The 23,020-nt window shown below is 45.5% G+C and overlaps 1 protein-coding gene across 2 annotated transcripts in view; it reads left to right on the forward strand.

Moving 5' to 3' along the window:
- The window catches only part of LOC130277662 (NAD(P)H dehydrogenase [quinone] 1-like), a 38,286-nt gene extending 22,683 nt beyond the window's left edge, over positions 1–15,603 (forward strand). For both annotated transcript variants that reach the window (XM_056528396.1, XM_056528397.1), the window contains exons 2-6: positions 7,754–7,918; positions 9,151–9,281; positions 9,819–9,932; positions 11,349–11,450; positions 15,103–15,603. In XM_056528396.1, the coding sequence (XP_056384371.1) occupies positions 7,754–7,918; positions 9,151–9,281; positions 9,819–9,932; positions 11,349–11,450; positions 15,103–15,417 (827 nt within the window). In that variant the 3' untranslated portion in view covers positions 15,418–15,603. The remainder of the gene's footprint in view (positions 1–7,753; positions 7,919–9,150; positions 9,282–9,818; positions 9,933–11,348; positions 11,451–15,102) is intronic.
- The last annotated feature ends 7,417 nt before the right edge of the window (positions 15,604–23,020 follow it).

The following is a 23,020-nucleotide window of genomic DNA, read 5'->3' on the forward strand; positions in this document are numbered from 1 at the left end:
GTCAGGGACGGGGCGGTCGGCGGGAGCAGGTAAAGGGTTGTGTTGGCAATTCAATGAGGGGAATTGCAAGTTCAGAGCCGAGTGCCGTTTCAAGCACGAGTGTTCCGGCTGTGGGAGGTGAGGCCACGGTTTGTCCCATTGCTTCCGTAGGGGAAAAGGCAAGCAGGGAGAGGCTGACCAGAAGAGGGGCGATCCCGGTGCAGGTGGCAAGGATGGAGCCTTTCCTTGCCAGTTACCCAAATAGTCAGGTGGCGGAGTTGTTGCGGTCTGGGTTTACGGATGGCTTCCGCATTCCCTTTACAGGGGTTGAGTCGGGGGGTGGGGCGGTGCGGAATCTGGTCTCGGTGTTGGCCCACCCAGAGTTAGAGAAAAGTTGTTGAAGGAGGTGGCGTTGGGTAGGATGGCTGGACCGTTTGAGTTGCCTCCGTTGGACAGCTTGCGGGTGTCCCCCTTGGGATTGGTGCCCAAGAAGGAGCCCAACTAATTTCGCCTCATTCACCACCTCTCTCATCCGGCTGGGGGGTCGGTGAATGATGGTATTGACCCGGCGCTTTGTGCCGTGTCGTATACCTCTTTTGACGCGGCTTTGTCTTAGGTCCGGAGGTACGGCGTGGGGGCCTTATTGGCCAAGACGGATATTGAGGCGGCTTTCCGTCTGTTGCCGGTGCACCCGGACAGTTTTGAGTTGTTGGGGTGCTGTCTGAGGGATCAGTTTTTTGTGGACTTGTCTGCCCATGGGCTGCTCCATCTCCTGCGCGTATTTTGAGCAGTTTAGCTCCTTTTTGTAGTGGGTTGTGCGGAGTGAGTCCCGTTTGGACTCAGTGTTGCACTACCTGGACGACTTTCTTTTCTTGGGTCCGGCTGGATCTCGGGTGTGCACCATTCTGTTGCAGGAAATGCGGGCGGGCTGGTTTGGTGTCCCGTTGGCTCTGGATAAGACAGAGGGCCCTGCAACTTCTGTGAAATTCTTGGGCATAGTTATCAAAACTATGGCCATGGAGTGTCAGCTGCCTGAGGACAAGTTGGTTGAGCTGAGTTGGTGGCGTGGCCATGTCGGGTGCGCAAGTCATTGCTGGGCCGTCTCAATTTTGCGTGCCGGATCATGCCCATGGGGAGGGTTTTTTGCCGGCCCTTGGCGGCGGCTATGGTGGGTGTCACTAAACCAAACCACTATGTGCGATTGTCGGCGAGTTTGAGGGCTGACCTGGGGGTGTGGCTGGAGTTTTTGGGTAAGTACAACGGTCTGTCTGTGGTGATTGGGAGGTCGGTGTCCAGTGTAGACTTGGACTTATATACTGATGCGGTGGGGGGCTGTGGTTTTGGGGCTTACCTTCAGGGTCAGTGGTGTGTGGGGCAATGGCTGGTGACGTGGCGGGAGTCAGGTTTGACTAGGAATCTCGCTTTCCTGGAACTGTTTCAGATTGTGGTGGCGGTGGTGGTGTGGGGCGAGTTGTTTCGCAATAGGAAGGTGTGCTTTCATTGCGACAACATGGGAGTGGTCTTGGCCATAAACAACCAGACGGCGAATTCACCGCCGGTGGTTACACTGCTGCGGCACTTGGTGTTAAGCGGGTTGGTGGCGTTGTATGTGCCTGGGGTGGATAATTCGGTGGCTGACGCTCTCTTGCTCGCTTACAGTGGGACCGCTTTCGGGAACTGGTGCCGGATGCCGAGGAGACCGGCATTCCGTGCCCGGAATGGCTGTGGCGACTGGTCTAGAGGTGGCGCTTGCTTTAGTCTGTCGGTCAGTGAGCCAGGCAACCTGGGTGTCATATCGGCGCTGGTGGATGGATTGGGAAAAGCTGGTGGGGCAGTTGTCCATTGCGGGTGCCTCTTCTGACTGGGAGGCGGCTTTTTTTTTGTTTTACGTTGGTTGGGCGTTTTGCGAGGGAGTGTCGCCATCGGGTATTAGTCGGCGGATGTCTGCGTTGGCTTTTTGGTTGAAGGTTAGGGGTTTCCCCGACGTGACTGTCGTTTTTTGGCGCGTCAGGTGCTGCGGGGGTTCCGGAGGGGGGCGGTGGCCAGGGATTTGCGGCGTCCAGTGTCTTTTCCGCTTATGGGGCAGTTGGGGGCAGCGTTGGTGGGGATTTGTTTCTCGGACTACGAATGTAGTTTGTTTCGTCTGGCTTTCGCGCGGGCGTTTTTCAGCGCGTTTCGTATTTCCGAACTGGTGGCTCCTAGTTGTAAGCGTGTTGGGTTTACTTTTTTCGGACGTTTGTATTGTCAATGGGGTGTTGCAGTGTTTTTTGCGGCGTTCAAAGACGGATCAGGTTGGTCGTGGGATGGCTGTTCATTTGGCGGCCTTGCGGGGCTTGCCTGTATGTCTGTTTTTTTGTTATACTGCCTTTTTGGAGGTGTGGGGGGGTTGTAGGTCCCCTTTTTCTGCATGCGGACGGCAGTTTTTTGTCAGTTTATTGGGGTTTTTCGGAAATGTTTGGCAGCACTGGGGTGCGCAGCGGAGGGATACAGCTCTCACTCCTTCCGTATTGGTGCGGCCACTGAGACGTCTCGATGGGGCCTGGGTCATGAGGTTATTAGGCGGATCAGGAGGTGGGTGTCGGAGAGGTTTCAATTGTATGTTCGTCCTCATTTGCTGTGAAGCATGTGTTTTTTGTGTCCTGTTGTCTGTATTGTTTGTCTTTGTCGTTTCAGATGCCGGCCCAGGATTGATCTGGATCGTCGGGCACTCTTATGTGGTGCAAGGTGGGGTGCGGGCTGGTGTGCGGCCGGCTGGTCGCCAGTTGGGGTTAGCTAGCACTGAAGGGCAGGTTCATTGGCTGGGGAAGAGTGCAATGCGGTGAGCCGAGTTGTTGGCGAGGGTCCAGTTTTTTTGTCCAGCTGGACAGGGCTCCAGATGTTATTGTGATTCATCTTGGGGGTAATGATTTGGGGGTTCGGAGGTCCGGGGACTTGATTCGGGACGTTAAATTGGACCTTTTTGAGGTTGTGGTCCTCCTTCCCTGGCCCGGTAGTCGTCTGGTCGGAGATGGTGGCCAGGCACAAGTGGAGGCAGGCCCGCTCGGTTGTTGCCTTAAACAGGGCTAGGGTCAAGATTAATAAGGTGGTCGGCAAGTTTGTGGAGCGGAATGGGGGCCTGGTAGTGCACCACCGGGAACTGGAAGGCGGGGCTCCCGAGTTCATGGCTGATGATGGTATCCATCTCAATGTGTTTAGGATGGATTTGTGGCATCTGGAGATTAAGGAAGCGGTGGTTAGAGCCCTTGGTTTGTGGAGGAACGGGGACAAGTAAGGGGGATCACTTGTCGCCGTTGTGGCGGGGGCAGGAGTGGGACCTGGAGGCACCTGGTATGGCATGATGGTGATGGAAGAGAGTGTGGAGGTGGGCTGGGAGCGGTTCCCAGCCCGATGGAGAAGTCATCAGGGGGAAATGGGTCCCAGGACGGTTGAGGGGCCTCACAAACGATGTCCCTGTGCAGGTGACTTGCGGCTAGGGGCAAGTGAGGCCCCATAATAAGTTGGTTAATAGTGCCTTCAGGTCCTCCTCCTGTGATAGGGACATTTCTATGGTTAACACTCAGTACTGTACAGGATCAGGGAACGTGAATCCTTGCTCCGGTACTGTATTCAGGAGGTGCTCTGCTTACCCAGTTTTCTGAGTGATTAGATGACGTGATGTGCGGGGTGAGCAGAGGGCCGCAGAGTAGTAGTAATGCTCCGGACTGGGAGCGTGGGAGTGGAGATAAGACTGGGATTTTTTGGGGGGGATTTTGGGGTTGTGAGGAGGTGCACCAAAATGCACCATCGTCTGTGTAGATAAAAACCCTTGCATCGGCCCTGATTCTATATTGTCCTCATTATTATCCTCATTATTATTATACTATATACTGCCCCCATATTATTATTCACTGTTCCCCATAATATTATACTGCATCTATATCATACACGCCTCCATAATATTATACACTGCCCCCTGATATTATACAATACTTGAATCTCCTATATGAAATGAAGATCTGCAACACACTTCATCTTTACTTTACTACATGCCTCAAGACTTTGTGTACAGCCTGTTTTTTCCTGTCCTTTATTTGTGCCAAAAATGTCTCTTACTCATTAATTTTTTTAATTAATTTTTTACCCTCTATATTTTCTATTATTCTTGTAGTCTGTTCTTGTGCTTATTCCATTCAGGAAATAAGACTCAATACTGTAAATTGTACAACGTAGTTCTTATTAAGCATATACAACATATGTTTTCTCCTTCTATAAGTAAATGGAAAAATGTATGCTATTTGTATTCTATGGCCCAGATTGATCAAAGAATGCCTACAGTAGAGCTATTTTCCCACGTTTATTTGGGTGTTGGGTTTGACTAGCGTGCATCTTATTTATCAAGAAGGTGCAGCAGGATGATGAATTTTGCGCAGCTCTACTGTGGTGGGAAAAGCTCTACCACATACACTTTTTCTAGACGCTTGTGAGGGAGGGAAGTAGACACTTTCCCGGGTCCTGAATTTTGCAGGTTAGGGGTTTTACTTACTTTCACAGAGCTGCCTGGACATTTTTACTTGCGTTTTAGACGCTACAATCAAATTTGATTGCGGTGTCTAAGGGGTTAAATCCAGGCATCATCGGGATGTCTGGCATTAGAGATGGGTCCTGGTGGCAGCTGTCAGGACCACTCAGCTATGACCTGCGCTCAGCTCCTGAGCACGTGTCACAGAAGGGGAGTGGGACACTGTTGTCCACAAGAGGTTAAAGGTTGAATTGCGGAAGGTAGAAATTATTCTCACGCCTACTGGTAGGTGGTGTAGCTTTGCGCCTAAAAAAGTACCTTTGCGCACAAAATAGTGACTTTTGACAAAATTCCCAAATGATAAATGTGTGACCACTGCATGGTGAAAAAGAAAACGTTCTAGGGGTAGGCAAAAAGAGTGAAACTGTCTATATCAAAAGACGCATTAAAAGTCACTAAATATGCTGCTTGCGCCTAAACTGCGCCAAAACATAGACAAAAAAAATGCTCTAAAAGCAATGATAAATCTCCCCCTATATGTTTCTGCACATTCTAAATAAACAATAAAAAGCATAGTAATATATAAACTTGCCTACTCTTTCTGAAAGCAGAATACAGAAGTGGGAGACGCCATAAGAACACCCCAGATGGTAACTATGCGGGAGTCCTGTTCTAATGAGTGGTAGGTACCACTGCTGATAGGGAGACATGGGACCTCTGACCTGCACAGCACTTGGGTTCATGTTGCACCAGAAAACAGCTGTGAAATCGGGGCATTAGTTGACCTTGAATGAGAATGCATTTTGTAGATGCTCTATTTATACGGAGTATATTCATGCCGATCTGTTCTGCAAAACTATACTGCCACCTGCTGCTGGTTATTTGGTTTCCTGGCTGGGGTGTTTTTTTTCCTGCTCTTTAAACTCTGTATATAGATATGGGGTTCATTTTTATCAAAACCTGTATAGAGGAAGAGTGGTGCAGTTTTCCATAGCAACCAATCAGATCACTTCTTTCATTTTCAAAAAGGCCTCTAAAGGAGCAATAATTGGTTGCTATGGGAACTGCATCACTTTTCGTCTACACAGGTTTTGATAAATCTGCCCCACATTCTACATTAATATAAAGAACTCGCTCGTAAATACATTAATTATCTTGCACTGATACTAAGGGGCAGTTAATCATTAGCGCAGATTTATGCGCAATGCGAAAGTGTGTGGTTTTTCTAGTTGCTTTGCAAATTGTATCATGTTGCACACGTCACTTCATAAATGTGTGCAAATGACAGGAAGGGTGAAAAGCTCACACTCCACTCCATTCCAACACCAGCTAGTCACTGCAGAACATTTACACTCCGATATTTTCCTGCACACATTTAGTGCACCAACCAGTGCATCTGCACAGACCATATTCAAATAGCACAAGATTAGATGACAATTTCACCACAACCTGCTATGAAAAATAAAAGCACACTGCGCACGCAATTTTGCAGTTGATTGCCAGTTGATAAATCTGTGTTCTCTAAACTGTGGACCTCCAGTTGTTGCAAAACTACAACTCTCAGCATGCCCATTAACCTTTTCCCATCGCAGCAATTTTTGGTGAGGACATTTTAGAAGGTGACCTTCTAATACTTTATGGTCCAGGGCTAACACTCACATGACTACTGTAGCTGCTTTTTTTGCAGGGAACAGGGATCAGCATGGGCACTCTGAAGACATGTAGTCCTATATACCGCAAACTGATTCTTTGACACTCGCATTAAAGAGCGGACCTGTGGTCAAATCCAAAATCTTGACTAGTTTTTGTTGTTGTGTTTTTTATTTTTATTTTTTTTTAATTTTTTTTATGAATAGATAAGTTAAGGGGCCCTCATCACAGTATGTTGTTTCCGAGATATGACTTTTTATTTCTGGGTGGTCACTTCATTACAATAGGGTTTGTGGTCACAGTGCTGGCTGTGAGGGGGAGGGGTGTAATTGCTGGGAGTGAGTTTAACATTGACTGCTCATAGCCATATATACTGCAACTTTTCCTCTGGATAGGTTTTGGTAAGTCTCCCCCATAGAAACTACTGCTGGCCCATGCCTCCCTCCACTTCACTCCTTAACCTCCTACTGACTGCTATTATTCTGTACCATTATCATGGTGATAAGAATACTGGTGGTTGTTATCCTCCTGCTTGTTGCCTCAGCATTTTCCTCTGTGCGGTCCCCAGTAGTATTGGAACCTTGGGTCTTCCTCTCCTCTGTTATGCAGCGCCTCTCTGCTCTCCGCTCTGTGTGAGGATGAATGTGGCGCTCCCTCAGCCTGTGTGTGCGGGAGCCTCGTAGCCTAGAGTGGAGGAAGACTTGAGGCTCCAATACTGCTGGGGACCGCACAGAGGACACCAAAATGTTATACATTGCACAACAAGTTTGCGCCTGGATATAAAATGGTGCAGTTCTAAAATATGTTACCACGTCAAATCGCAGCTGAAATTTGTCAATGTTTGTCTCTCTAGAGACCTTTCTTAAAGAGTACCTCTCATGATCTTGTTAAATTTTATAACCCTCCCAGGTCACTGCCCCATCATGATAAACCACCCTTTGCCTTTATTTATATTATTTGTCTTTAGTTTTCTACCTTGATATTGCTAAGTATTTTCTGCTCACTCAGATTCAGACTGGAAAGGGGCGTTACCCAGCGGGCGCGACATCATCTAAAGCCATCCAGGGGATAACTTCCTCCCTTACTCTGCTACACACAGCACAGAGCACAGTTCAGTGTGAGATGAGCTATGATTGGAATGATTGTATAAGGCTGCATTACCCCCCCCCCCCCCCCAAATCAGCATTTTCTGCTTTTTGACTTCTGTCAAGCCAGCAAGAGCCCAAAGTCTGTGCAAATGATTGTGGGGGAAATGTGCTCTGGACAAGTAGGGAGACACCTAGTGGCAGTTTTTTTTTTTTATACAAATAAAACATAGAAAACTTTTTTTTTTTTTTTAAACAAAGTGCATTAAAGATTTATTTTATTTACCATAGGGAGTGCAATAGCAAAAAAAATTTTGATGAGTGACCATTTAAGTTTGAGAAAGGTCTCATTGAGAGACTGAAACGTTGCATTTTGTAAACTGGATGGATGAATAAAGCTACTTGCTTCCCTATTGGAGTTCTGACTCTCTACCTTAGATACTTGTTTTGGATAAGGCGTGAGGTTTAGCCTTCAGGGCGCAAAGTTGGACCTGGAGTCCTTGCACAGTGCCGGTTCTTAACAAGGATTGTTTGCTTTCAGGAAAACGTGCTCTTGTAGTCCTGGCTCATCCAGAAAAGACGTCCTTTAATTATGCAATGAAGGAGGCGGCTGTGGAGGCTCTCAAGAAGAATGGATGGGAGGTCACAGTGTCTGATCTGTACGCCATGAAGTTTAATCCCCTTGTGTCTAGAGATGATATTACAGGTAAGTCATCCCATGCTTTCTAAAGAACTATAAAGTAATATGCAGATTCAGCATTAAGGCAACATTATGTGCTAAAAACTACAGAATACTACATACTGTATACATATACAGTGACCCCCCTCCCCCCCCCCCCCCCCCGGCCTACAATGGCCCCGACATACGATCATTTCAACATACAATGGCCTCTCAGAGGCCATCGCATGTTGAAGGCAGCATCAACATACATACAATGCTTTTGTATGTCGGGGCAATCGCATAAACGGCTATCCGGCAGCGTAGACTGCTTCAGCTGCCGCCGGATAGCCGTTTACGGTGCCCCGTGTGCTCCGCTGACGATCACTTACCTGTCCTCGGGGCTCCGGCTCGTCCTCTTCGGGATCCCCTGCATCGTCGGCGCTCTCCGTCGTCATCATGTCGCTGCGCACGCCGTCCCGTCATCCAATTGGAGCGGCGTGCATAGCGACATGATGGCGGCAATGCAGAGCGAGGATGCTGGGGAAGCTGAGGCCTTGCCGGAGCGTCAGGGACACCCCGGGGACGCGACAACAGCGATGGAGGCTGACATCCAGGGCAACGGTGACAGTCCGGAGCGGCTGACACGTGAGTATAACCTCCAATACCAGTGGTCTTCAACTGGTCTTCAACTGTCCGGGCATGCTGGGTGTTGTAGTTTTGCAACATCTGGAGGTCTGCAGGTTATAGACCACTGTCCTATACTTTACATTGCACGGATCCCTCAACATACGATGGTTTCAACAAACGATGGTCCATTTGGAACGGATTACCATCGTATGTTGAGGGACCACTGTACTGTATATAACACGTTTCTTATAGGATTCTTTTATTTTATTGCAACCAAATTGGTGTTCTTTCTACTTGCAGTATCAGAGATGTGATTTACTCTGATTACCCCTAGCAGTTCTTCTAAGGTGTCCATGAAAGGATATCTGTAGCTCTATATTTGTATGGACCTCCTAAGGTGAGCAGTTCCTCCACAGCAATACTGTATGGCCCTATGTTGTGCACCATTGTCTCTTTTCAGTTGATGTTACAAAAGGAATTTACTATTAGAAGAGACCTGTAACGGGGGAGGTTGTCTTCCTGTTTCAGCAGGACATCCACTATGAATATCAAAAATGGGGCATGCTCTTAGTTACCTACCACATGGTTGTCATTTATGTGAAAAGCTAGTATGTACTACTATTTTACACATATTTATCTTCTGTGTGCAGGAGATGCAAAGGACCCTGAAAATTTCAAATATGGTCCAGAGTCAATGAATGCCTGGAAGGAGGGGAGGCTCAGCAAAGACATAGTAACGGAGCAGAAGAAGCTGGAATCTGCAGATCTTGTGATATTTCAGGTATAAACATGCATACGTACAGTTAAGTATAAAAGCTGCAGCAGTTGTTAATAGCAAACCGTCTCATTTCAGCTCTAATTTTTTATATTCCATTCCAAAAATTTAAGAAAGGAAGAATGTCCAGCGCACACACGTGTAAAACCAAACTGCTTTATTGCATGGTTGCCATAGGATACATCGGACACTCAGGTAACGTGACGCATTTCGGCCCACAGGGCCTTAGTCATACGTCATGGTGTATGACTAAGGCCCTGCGGGCTGAAACGCGTCACGTTACCTGAGTGTCCGATGTATCTTATGGCAACCATGCAATAAAGCAGCTCGGTTTTACACGTGTGTGCGCTGGACATTCTTCCTTTCTTGCATATGTTTGGACTAGTCCTGGTCCTGTCCGTGCGCAGAAGCCCGGGGTAGAGCTGGTTCTACTTGCTTGTACCTTCTATTCAAAAAATGTAGGGCCATGTTGCTGACAACTGCACTATTTCTTTGCACCAGTTTTAATAAATATCTCCACTGTTTTTCTTTTACATATTGCAGTTCCCAATGTTCTGGTTTGGACTCCCCGCCATGCTCAAGGGCTGGTTTGATAGAGTTTTAACCCAGGGATTTGCATATACTTTCTCATCCATGTTTGATAATGGACCATTCAAGGTAAGAAAACCAACACGTTACATTTAGTATGCCTTTTCTTGACAACCACTTTTATAAAGTGCTGAGAAAAATGTCTGCTTATGTGTTTTCTTAGGTAAATCTGTCTCTGGAAAGCTGGGTGAATCAATATGGCTTCCCTCATAGCCCCTGCAGGGGTTTCGTGCAGCTTTTCTAGAGTCCTAGTTGTAATGATTTTGGAATGTCTAGTTGTGGGCCACAGAATGTATAATGGAGATTGTTGTATAACTAGGTAGCTGGAAAATAATGAGCAGTGCATTGTGTGTATGTATACTAGATCGCATGGTATATAAAGTGGTGCTACAGCTACATAGACCTGAAGGTAAATATGGTCGGCATCTTCACAAGCCCTAATGTAACTGTATCTGCTGGACTTCTCTGATCAGACCTTTTTCTTCTATCCTGTGGCTAGGGGTTAAGTTGTTCTGATAATGTGTTAAAATGTACAATTTCAGATTTTGCTGCATTTATGCAGCAAAATCTACAATAGCGTTTTATTGTGTATTTTTACTTTCCCATTGAAGGGGTTGTCCAGGGAGTTAAATGCCAGGCTGTGATAGAACAAAACTATAAAAATGCCTACTCACCTGCCCCAATTCCTTGCTGTTGTCCCCCTACTGAGCATTTCCTGGACTTCTCGACACAAGTGTATGCTTAACATATCGCTGCCCAAGAGGGGTAACCGCTGCCACATTTCAGGGTATATTTACATATAACTAATCCGCTGCGGGTTGCCCCCAGCTAATATTTTGCTTGCAGAATTCCCACAGCGGAACTCAGCTAGAGGAATTTACATAGCAGAAAATCTGCAAGTGGATTATGTTGCTACCTGCTTGTGGAAATGAGCTGCAGGCAACCCGCAGTGGATTTATGTGTGAGAACGTATCATAAAACTGTAAAAAGCATTCTCCTTACAACCCTTAAAATTAATGGGGAAAGTTCACAACAAATATGCAACATAAATTGATGTGATGAGGATTTAAAATATGCACCATAAATAGGTCAGTTTCCAAGCAAAGAAATAGAAAGTGGAAGAGATTTTTTACATTCACATCTCTGATACTCTAAGGCCAAATTCACACTATGGATTCCCTTATCCCCTATGGAGATCCCGAGGGTGCTAGGACCGTGCAGACATTGCTGGTCCCCATACATAGAATTTTATTCAGGCTTTATTCTGTCAAAAAAATGAACAAGGTCATGGCCTCCTAGGCTTTGACTTTTCTACAAGCAAATCTGCAGCAGATCTGACCTGTGTGAAAGTATTAAAAATGGATCATTTGAGGTTAGAAATTCTGGTGACAAATTACCATTACAAGTTTCTTACTTTTTTGCTTGTTGTCTAGTAGGAGAATCCACGTTGTAGTAAAACAATTACTGATTTTTTCCCCCCTGTAGAATAAAAAGGCAGTTCTGTCCTTCACCACTGGGGGGCTGCAATCCATGTACAGCCCAGTTGGGATCAATGGAGATATTAATGTCCTCCTGTGGCCAATTCAGGTAACGTGGATCATAACTCATAACGTATAACTGTACTTATAAGGACAGTGGGTGTAAATAAATCGTGCCCAGTCTGCAAAGAATGTTACTAGATAATGTGGTGGCCAACACAGCTGTCCAGCTGCTACCCACTGGAGCCGTCAGTTGGTTTGATGCAACTTGTGCATTTCAGGTGCCGTATTATGTGCCAGATTATGCATACACTGAGGTGTACAAAGGGTTAATATTTACATGTGCATTGCATCACACTGTACAGGGGAATGGTTGATTAAGGGTAGGTTTCCACACAGGATTTTAGGACAGGCATGTTTATTTATTTTTCAATACTGCGATTGCAGCTTTTGAGTCAAAGCCAAAAGTAATTCAATTATATTTCCTATTCCTTTTAAAGGCACTTCTAGCTTTGGCTCCAAAAAAAAAAAAAAAAAAAATCTAAAAAAAACTGTGTGGAAACCTATCCATAGTCACATGTAGATTCCTTGCGAATAGATGCAGTCCCAAGTTAATCCTACTCTCCTGGAGATAGAGGTGGACTTAAGGCTGTTCTACAGCAGTGTAGGTTTGGCCTTTGCCATTGCCACGTCTTGTCCCTCAGCCCTGCTATTCCAGAGAAAACCAAAATTTAGTGAGTCTTGGACATGCTTAAATGGGCACTGTTAGATACAAAAACTTTTGATATGTTGCAAAGCATGAACAACCAATAAGTTTTGAAATAGCTTTCATTAGAAAATTTTCAGTATTTCATAGTGAAAAAGCCAGTCAAACAACTGACCCCCTCCCGCCTGCTTGCACACATACTAGTCCCGCTGTGTCCATGCGCCATCACCTATGTCATGGACACATTTCTTGATTGACAGCTGTAAATGCAGGACTCGCAGCTGGAGGAAAAATCCTCCCACTGTCAGCTTGTGTCCCGCTACTGTCAGTGAGGACAAGCTGGGAGTTGTAGTTTTGCTAATGCTAGGGGAGATGTGAGCAGACCGCATACTGAGGGAGGGGGGCGGAGACCTGCACAGTGAGGCCACGCCTCCTCACTTTGAGAGGAATTCAGACTAGTAAGCTAAATTAAGTATTAAAAAAATTAATAAAGGTTCTAGACAAATAAAAATTAGATGTACATGGTCAGGATTAGGTACGGAGTGATATATTTAAAACAAATTATTTTTTTTGTTTGACGGGTACGCTTTTAAGTTAGGCAAACCTCAGGTACTGGCCATATGTCCCCAGTCTAGTTTGCAACCAAGTTGTTCCTGAGCCCATTTCCAGTCCTGCTGTGGAGATACAATCTACATTTTAGCCCCAAGAAGGATTAATTTCAAACAAGGATAGAATTTTAAAAGGTCCTTGCTGTCTGGATCTTTTATTGGCATCTGGACCAGTGCCACCCTGTCTGCCGAGTCATATGCTTATAAATGTGTCAGAGAGGTTAACAGTAGAATATTGGATTGATACCACTTCACAGCTACAGGACACACATACCACAGGGACTACAACTCCGATCAGACTCCTCCCATGATTTCTGTGGTGACCAACTGGAGCTAATGGGGTATAGTGTCCATGTATGGTGGGGTGCTGCAACACACAGTGGATGTTTCATGACGCAAGAAGTGTAACTCCCCACACTTCAATGTGAAGCAGTCCTCCTGGGCCAAGCACTGAGACAATGAATACTCAAGACCCAGGGTTAGGAAAAACTGCCTTTACTGAAGATCATGGACAGACGTTACAGTTCTTAGCATAGTAGAGTAGAGCAGGGGGAATGCAGAGGAAGCCAAGGAATCATTAGGCCTTGCTGGGACTTGTAGTAGACTTTCTTGTCTGACACTTGACTTGACTGAGCTTAGTTACTGGCTTGACTGAACTTTAGTTGCTTGAAGTTACTGTTACATGTTACAGGAGACAATTAACGCTTACTTGAGATCTACAAAGCATCCATTCAAATTTCCTACCGCCAGGACTAAACCTTTGGACCTCAGCCACTGGAGGGTTTCAATGACGTTATCCTGGACTAGCACTATGGGGGGCCCTTCGACACCGGCTCCTATTCCCCAAAGCTAGGAGTTACCGACTCCTCCTGTGTGGAGGACACTTGCAGATAGAGAAAACCTAAACTCAAGCAGCACTGCTAAGGACTCCATTGTTTCCTTGCAGCACTTCTGTCACTCCTACTACACACTACTACCTCAGACCTCCAACTAACTTGACCCCTCCCTGACTAGACTAGTTAAGGCACAGGGCATGGTCTCCCATTGGGCATAGTGATCACATGACCTCCTCTGTATTTCTCTCCCTTAAAGGCATATTTACTCTTAAAAAGATCAGCATAACTCATACATCAGGAGTCATCATACAACAAAACATAATGTACAATATCACAGCAGGCCCAGAACAGACATTTTGTGAAGAACCTGAGGCAGCATTTACCCGACAGGGCCGTATTCTGTACTGGGGCACCACAGTTCCCACAAATAAATCATAAGAAAATCTCCATTTGCTATCATATTAAATGCTTTCACTATTTACGGTTAAACTAACTCCCTAACGACACAGGGAGTATATATGAAGTCCTGCGCCTGCTCCTGTTATGTGAAGTGCGCTCAGAGGCTGAGCGCGCTTCACACCTGGCAGGTCTCTGTTGCTATCAGCAACCAGGACCCATGGCTAATACCGGAACATTGCCGATCTGGTTGATGTCCGGTATTAACCCTTTAGATGCTGCAATCAAAGTTGATCGCAGCATCTAAACTGGGAGAAAATACTGCCGGTTGGTTCAGCAGAGCTGTTCAGGACCGCTGTGGTGAAATTGCGGCATCCCAAACAACTGAGAGGACAGCGGGAGGCTTCTTACCTTGCTTCCCGTTTATCGCTCTGCTGCTCCATGCCTGAGATCCAGGTTGGAGCAGCAGAGAACCGATAACACTGGTCGATATATAAACAAATATAAACATTATGTGGTATTACCGCGTGCGTAAATATACAAACTATAAAAATATGTTAATTTAAGTTGCACGGTCAATGGCGTACACGTAAAAAAAATTCCAAAGCTCAAAATTGCTTATTTTTAGTCACTTTGTATACCCTAAAAAATGTATAAAAAGCAATCAAAAAGTCCTATCAAAACAAAAATGGTACCGATAAAACTTCAGTTCACGGCGCATAAAAATGAGCCCTCCTACATCCCTGTATATGGAAAAATAAAGTTTATAGGGGTCAGAATATGACAATTTTACACATGCTAATTTTGGTGCATGAAGTTATAATTATTATTATTTTTTTTTTGTAGTAACATAAAATATTAATTGTAACCGTATAGACCGACAGAATAAAGATATGGTGTCATTTTTACCGACAAGTGCACTGCATAGAATTGGAAGTCCCCAAAAGTTACAAAATATTTGTGGTGAAATGATTGATGTCATTACAAAGATTGGTTGCGCAAAAAAATAAGCCCTCATGTGGGTCTGTAGGTGCAAAATTGAAAGTGTTATGATTTTTAGAAGGTGGAAAGGTGACACTCATTTCCACTTTTTTTTTATATATCCTTAGTCCCCATATGCATTACCAGAAGCTCTTTATTGAAAAGATGTGTAGGGATTCTGGAAATAAACTATCTCCTTTTAATATCATTTCTTTATTTCTGTTTTTCCCGCAGAGAGGAATCTTGAATTTCTGTGGCTTCCAATTGCTTGAGCCACAAATCAGTTACAGCATTACCCACACTCCTCCTGAGAAACGCAACCTAATCTTGGAGGCATGGCAGGCTCGTCTGGAGAAGATCATGGAAGAAAATACCATCAAATTTGCAGCTAATGAGGATTTTGACCTATCCTTTGCAGGGGGGTTTGTACTGAAAAAGGAGGTGTTAGAGAATAATTCCAATAACAAATACGGGTTGACAGTGGGTCAGCATGAGGGTAAGGCCTTACCTCCTGATAATCAAGTGAAAGCTGACTGCACCAGTCTTTGAGCATTGCTTGCCACTCCATTGTATCAAATAAAACCGCATATTTTATAGTACTTTGTTTTCACTTTCTTTACTTTATATACAGATGTGGACAAAATTGTTGGTACCCCTCTGTTAGAGACAGAAAGTCCCACAATGCTCCGTGAAATAACTTTAAAAAAGTTAATAATGAATAAAAATGTTACTGAACATAAACTTTTATTGTGGTTTAACAGTATAATTTTGAAAACAATGAAACTGACCTTGACAAAAATGCTGATACCCCTAGAAAAGTTAATAATTTCACAATAGGGACATGTAAAACTAAGATGTGTCCTGCAGTTAGGGTCACAGATGTCTCCAAACTTGTAATCAGTCGCCTATTTAATGGGTGAAAAGTAGTCACTGTTGTGTTGGTATCATGGTGTGTACAATGTTGAACACTGATCACAGAAAACCAAGGAGGGAATGGTCTTGGGAGATTAGAAAAAAGTTATAGGGGGGGCGGGGGGGGGGGGGGGGGGGGGGGGGCGGGGCAATTTTAAAACGTGTGTGTGTATTATCACATTCACTCCAAATGGAGCAACGTTTCGGCTGGCTCACCCAGCCATTATCAAGCAGTGATAATGGCTAGGTGAGCCAGCCGAAACGTCGCTCAATTTGGAGTGAATAAAGACACAACTTTTTTTCACCGACCTGGAGTGCCACTGTTCCTACTTTCTGTGTGTGTGTGTGTGTGTGTGTGTGTGTGTGTGTGTGTATGTGTGTATATATATATATATTTTTTTTTTTACACATACATACACACTATGCAGAACATGTTTATTTGATAAAAAAATAATAATATATATTATATTATATGATATGATTTTTGCAGGCTCCCTCTGCAAACTGCACTCTCAGGTAGGTAAGGTAGCCGCACTGCTCGCTCCACTCATTCCCTCTGCAAACTGCTTTCTCAGGTAGATGATGTGTAGCCATACTGTCCGCTCCACTAGCTCCCTCTGCAAACTGCTTTCTCAGGTAGATGATGTCTATCCGTACTGTCTGCTCCACTGGATTCCTCTGCAATCTCAAGTAGATGATGTGTATCCGTACTGTCCGCTCCACTGGCTCCCTCTGCAAACTGCAATCTCAGGTAGGTAAGGTGTAGCCGCACTGCCTGCTTGCTCTGCTCCCCCTTTCTTGCTCTGCTCCCTGCTCCCCTCTACTTGCTCTGCTCCCCCTTACTTGCTCAGACCCCTGCTGCTCAGCCTCCCCTTACTTCCTCTGCTCCCCCTTCCTTGCTCAGCCCCCTATTAGCTAAGCCTCCTCTTACAGCTCAGCCCCCCTTATTTGCTCAGTCCCCCATTATTGGCTCAGCCCTCCTTACTTGTTCAGCTCCCCCTTATTTGTTCAGCCCCCTCATATTAGCTCAGCCCCCCTATTTGCTCATCCACCTTTTACAGCTTCCCCTTTATTTGCTCAGCCCCCCTTACTTGCTCAGCCTCCCTCCCTTTTTTTTGTTCACCTCCCTTTACTTGCTCAGCTCCCACTTAACTTAAGGGGGCTGAGCTAACAAGGGGGAATGAGCAACTTTGCTTATTTGCTTAGTCCCTCTTTATTAGCTCAGCCCCCCCCCTTACTTGCTCAGCTTTCCCTTACCGTACTTGTTCAGCCCCTTATTAGCTCTGCCCCCCTTATTTGCGCAACCTCCCTCATTTGTTCAGCCCCCCTTAAGTTATTTTGTCAGATCCCCTTATTTGCTCAGCGAAAATAGGGATGATCGGAGCTGTCACTGACAGCCCTGATCATCCTGAGGGATAGGAGCGAGGTCGCAGTGCTGCGATCTCCTCCTATCCCCTGCCATTGGTCAGAACTGATTTTGACCAATGGCAGCGCAGGACAGTGGCAACTTCCCGTTCTGCACACCCCTGGATGTCGGACAGAACGGGAGGAGAAGATGGAGACCGGTACCTGACCAGAAGATGCGTGGGGACCGAAGATCATCCTGGAGACAGCGGAGAGCCCGGCTCAGGTAGGGAAACGACTGAGTCGGGGAATGAAAGTAAAGCGATCTTTACTGTGGCAACCACTAGGGAAAAAAATGCTTAAAAAACGCCAGTGCAATTTCCTGCATCTTGCGTTTTTTTTCTGGCGTTTTTTCATTTGTGTGGAAATAAAAAAGATGCAGTAGTGATGGAGAAATGTATTTAACTAAATTCATATTTTTTATAATGAACTTTTTAAATTTTTAAACAGGGATCAATTTATGTGGGCAGGCAGGGCACTAAAATGTAGCCGACAATAATAAAAATGTAGTGTATGGGTTTTTCACTTAAATTTTTTTTTTTTTAAGGTAGTACTACTACTCCCAGCATGGAATACACTGCGGCTGGCCACTCTTCTATGGTCCCCTGCCCTGCCGTATAAATATATTATATACATACCTATTCATGTTTCCCACAGAGAGTTGTGATTGGCTGGAACAATCTGGCCAATCACAACTCTCTGCGGGAAATAAGGGGTATTCCGGGCAAAAACATCTTACCGTATAAGCAGAGTTTTTCAGCACGATTTTTCGTGCTGAAAACACCCCCCTCGGCTTATACTCGAGTGAACTCTCCGCCCTCAGTGGTCTTCAACCTGCGGACCTCCAGATGTTTCAAAACTACTTGAGGTCCGCAGGTTGAAGACCACTTCCCGGGCCTTTGTCCTCATCCAGCCCCCTCCCCCCTTTTTAGTTTTGTACTCGCCTCCGCTCGGCGGGACGTTTGGGTGAGCTGGTGTGGGCCATCTGTGCTGCAGGACCGTCCGGTGGGGAGGGATAGTCGTTCCGGGCTGTCCATCTTCACCGGGTGGGCCTCTTCTCTGCGCTTCGCGCCCGGAGTAATGACGTTGCCTTGACGAACAATGCACAGTGCGTCGTCGTGAAGGCAACGTCATTATGCCGGGCACGGAGAAGAGGCCCACCCGGTGAAGATGGACTGCCCGGAACGACTAGATGGCCCGGAGCAGCTCACCCGAACGTCCTGCCGAGCGGAGGCAAGTACAAAACTAAAGGTGGGGGGGGGGCTGGATGATGACGAAGGCTCGGGCAGTGGTCTTCAACCTGCGGGCCTCCAGATGTTTCAAAACTACAACTCCCAGCATGCCCGGATGAAGGGTAATGATGAAGGGGGGGAGATGATGATGACAGGTGATGATGCCACACCGGAGCCAGAAGCAGTGCGGACCCGACCCCGGCAACAGGTAATTATAAAACTGGGGATGGGGGAGGCAATGGGGCAGCGGCGCCGATAGCCAGGGGGAGAGAAGCGGCGGCAGCAGCAGGGCTCTAGACCCCAGGAAAGGCATGGGGAGAGAAGCGGGCAGCGACTGCCTCTCTCCCCCTGCCTTTCCCGGGGGCTTCTGCGGGGGTCAGAAACAGTGTATCGGGGTATACACATGAACACACACGCACCCTCATTTTACCATGGATATTTGGGGTAAAAAACTTTTTTTACCCAAATATCCTTGGTAAAATGAGGGTGTGTGTTATAGGCTGGTGCGTGTTATACCCTAATAAATATGGTACTTCCAGCCTAATGTGAGGGAACTATACTGACAGCCTAATGTGGGGAAACTATACTGCCAACCTAATGTGGAGGAACTATACTGCCAACCTAATGGGGGGGGGGGGAGACTATGCTGTGTACTTAAAGGGGTAGTCCACTGCCCCAGCATTTGGAACATTTTCAGCAGGCCAGGGGCGGGTGAGGCGGGTGGCAACAGCTGGAGGCACAAAATGGGTCGGGTCACCGGCAGATCCAGAGAGGTTTCTGGCATGGAAATTCCATTTTCTGTGTCTGCACAGAATGCATGGCTGTCTATGAGACGCTGCATTCCTGTGCAGTCCTAGTGCCGGCATATTATTTCGGTGTCCTGCAGTTTGCGGAATATCTGCACGGAGATTCTCCATGTGGACATTCTGTCTGTGAACTTAGCCTTATAGTATATGTGGGCGCTATTACTGATAGGTAGCATTGAGATCACTGTTTATCTGTGTGCAGTGACTATTACTGTATAAAGAACAAGGTTACAATATAAGGTAAGGGCTACATGGCAAAAATGGGTCGCAGTCAAAGATCACCATGTTGTTCTCCTTGAATGGTGCTGAATCTCAACTAATGTAAGTAAATGTGGTCACACAGAGAAATCCAGCACAAATCAGTTCTTGCTCTTTGGGGGGGGTTTATTAAACCCTTAAAACAGTATCATAAAATGTATGGCTTTCTGTGACCCTGTGGTTTTCTGTAACCACACATTTCATGATGCCATTTTGCGCTGGATTTCTCTAAGTGTGCCCTTACAAGTTGCTGTTGCTCCACAGCGGTCCATGCACTTCGCTCTTGCAAAGGGGGGGAGCTGATCTGCACTAAATGGGGTCACATTGCGACCCCAAATTACCGCAGCCACAAATTAACCCTGGATGGAATTATTACATTTCTCATGTTGTAGTCACAGCCATTTGTGGTTTGCAGCGCAGTCTCATTTACTCGCATTAGCTGAGATGCAGCACAATTCAGGGGGCACAACATAAAGATCTTTGGTCACGCAATGGGGGCCCATTTTTCATTTTTGCCCAGGGCCACACTTAGTCTAAAACCGGCCCTGCCAGCAGGACAATGACCCCAAATATACGTCAAAAAGCACCCAGAAATGGATGTCAACAAAGTGCTGGAGAGTTGTGAAGTGGCAGCAATGAGTCCAGATCTAAATCCCATTGAACACCTGTGGAGAGATCTAATAATTGCGGTTGGGAAAAGGCGCCCTTCCAATAAGAGACCTGGAGCAATTTGCAAAGGAAGAGTGGTCCAACATTCCGGCTGAGAGGTGTAAGAAGCTTATTGATGGTTATAGGAAGCGACTAATTTCAGTAATTTTTTTCCAAAGGGTAATCAAATGTTAAGGGTGCCAATTTTGTCCAGCCCATTTTTGGAGTTTGGTGTGACATTATGTCCAATTGGCTTTTTTTTTCCTCCCTTTTTTGGTTTAGTTCCAATACACACAAAGTGAATAAACGTGTGTATAGCAAAACATGTGTTACTGCAATCCTTTTCTGTGAGAAATACTTAATTTTCTTGAAAAATTTCAGGGGTGCCAACATTTACGGCCATGACTGTATGTCAAAGGAGCTGCAGATATTGTAACATAGATTATGCAGCAATTAATTAAATCATGCCTGTGTCTCTGCAGATGGATTTATGTTTACATAAAATCTATAATCTAAAATCGCTTGCCTAGTAGGCTGTGCTGAGCCACTAAAGTCCCACAGAAGGGCATTCCTCATGGTGTCCCTTCCCTCCTTGATTGGCATATAGGACTCAGCACTGTCCTGCTGTTGGCACACATGCAAGATTTTGAGACAGAACCTTCACGTGTAGCTCACATAACACAAATGAGCAGTGAGAATCCCATTAAGTTAGCCAAGTCCCATAGTTTGGGACCTATGTGCATCATTGAGCTGAGGCACTGTGTGTGTTGCAGGCAGCACTAGGGGCAGGCTCTGAAGCTCCCATTGACTTTAATAGGAGCTTCAGCATGTAACCCCAGTTACATGCTATGTGGTTTCCGGTCTCACATTGAAGTCAATGAAAGCAGGGTTTCCAAGGCTGATACTTCATGTTTACATACAGGAAACGTTGCAGTTTACATACCAAAAACCACTCTGACTATTCCAATGTAAACCTATGGTGTGTAAGTATACAGAATAATAAAGTGTAAATAACAGTGGGTATAAAAACATTTTTATGGTAGAACTAAGATTTTTCACCTTAGCTAAGCAGCAACATAAATGAAGGAGACATTAGAAGGGCATATTTATCTAGTCTATGAAAGCTGGATAACTGCTATAATAAGATCCCTTTAATCACAAGTATAATACATAATTTATACTTCAGATAAAAAAAAAAAAACAATGAACGCAGACTAAAAACTTTCAATGTTTATTTTATCGATTTGAGCTGTTTACAGAAATATAATTGCAAAGAGTATACAAATGTCCCAATAGAAGCAAAATATCCTTTGTTTAATATTTAACACTTTATTACAAGATTGCTAAAAACAATAAAAATACCTCTGCCCCTCGACAGAAAAAACTGTGTAGCTGGTATAAAATAAACTGCTGCTCATGACCCCGGAGCCGTGCCCTGCACCGCTCACTTATGGAAGGAGGATGGAGAGGCTCAGCAGGTCTGTCTGGTGCACCCTATGCCACTAAAATTCAGTGTGATCCCTGGCTGTTACAGCTTCTTGCTCCGTAATTACACATCAACAAAACCATGGGGGTGGTCAGCAGCCATGAATATGTAACTGGCGGAAGCTTAGGTCACGTTGTACGGATGCCATGTCAGGAGTGTGCGATTTATAGATCTTCTGCCTGGTGGGTTTGAATCTATCTTATATTGTACAGTATACAATGGTAATCAGTGGGTCACATAGAACAAGCTCCACTATATTTAAAGCACAACTAGGGAATTGTTTCACCCATATTACAATCAGTACTTATCCTGCCATAGATGCCAACAAGTTAGTGTTCTGTCCTTCTCAGCTTAGTGTTTAATGCACTGTCCATTTAGTGTTTACTAAGATGGATCATACCTTTGTAAACACATTAGAAGCTGTCAGGTAATGATTTGTAGACTGTCAGTGAAGTTTCTGGGAACAACTGTTCCAGCCAAAGCTGAAACTTTTCCTCACCAGCGATCTCATGCGGTTTACTTCAGGGCCCAAACATGGGAACCATATTGTCAGATCCCCTTCTGTAGTCAGTCTAAATAACTGCAAGCTCCTCATGCTCACTGACAGCTCTGCAGACATTGCCGAGTCTAGTCTTGTGATTTCATTTACAGAAAAAGAACAGAACTGATTCTGACAACTTCATTCCCACACTTGGGTAGAGTAGCTAAACTGCATGCCCCCTGAGCACAACCAACAGGGTCCTCACCTAAGGTAAAAGGGCTAATTCCACTGAATGGTGATTTCCCAGTGAATCTGTCCATCCTCCCTGAACACACACATCACAACTGGGATCCTCCAGTGTTTAATTCTGGACAATGATTCCCCCAGATCTGTGATTACAAAAAAACACAAAAAACAGACAAAAGGTAAAGAGAAATGTGCTTTTTTTTGTATCTGTCTTAATGTCACTTTTGTCCATTGGCTATTGCAGCCCCCAAGACAATCATTGTTAATGGAGCTGAAGCTGCAATACCAGTTGCGGCCTATGGACAATAGTAGTGCTGTTTTGGGGGAGAAAAAGCAGGCCCTTTTTTGATATTATATAAACCACCTTTGAGGTCAGGAGCCAGGTCAGTATACAGATATGTGTAATCTTAGGTAATTCTTCTTTGTTAGGCTAGGTTCAGACTACGGAATCTCCGGGCAGAAAGTCTCTGCCCGGAGATTCCAAGTGTGACCAGCGCCAACTGAATCAGCCGACTCTGGGACCGTGCGGGCACTGCTGTCTCCAATAGACTGCAATGTGTTCCGCGAGTATTTCCCCCTGAAGAATGAGCAACGCCATTCTTCAGGCGGATACTTCCAAGCGGATTTTCTGTTCACAAATTCCGAAGTGTGAATGGAAGCCCATTCAATACACTATACA

The sequence above is a fragment of the Hyla sarda genome, chromosome 6 (genome assembly GCF_029499605.1).
Source record: "Hyla sarda isolate aHylSar1 chromosome 6, aHylSar1.hap1, whole genome shotgun sequence".
Lineage (NCBI taxonomy): Eukaryota > Metazoa > Chordata > Amphibia > Anura > Hylidae > Hyla > Hyla sarda.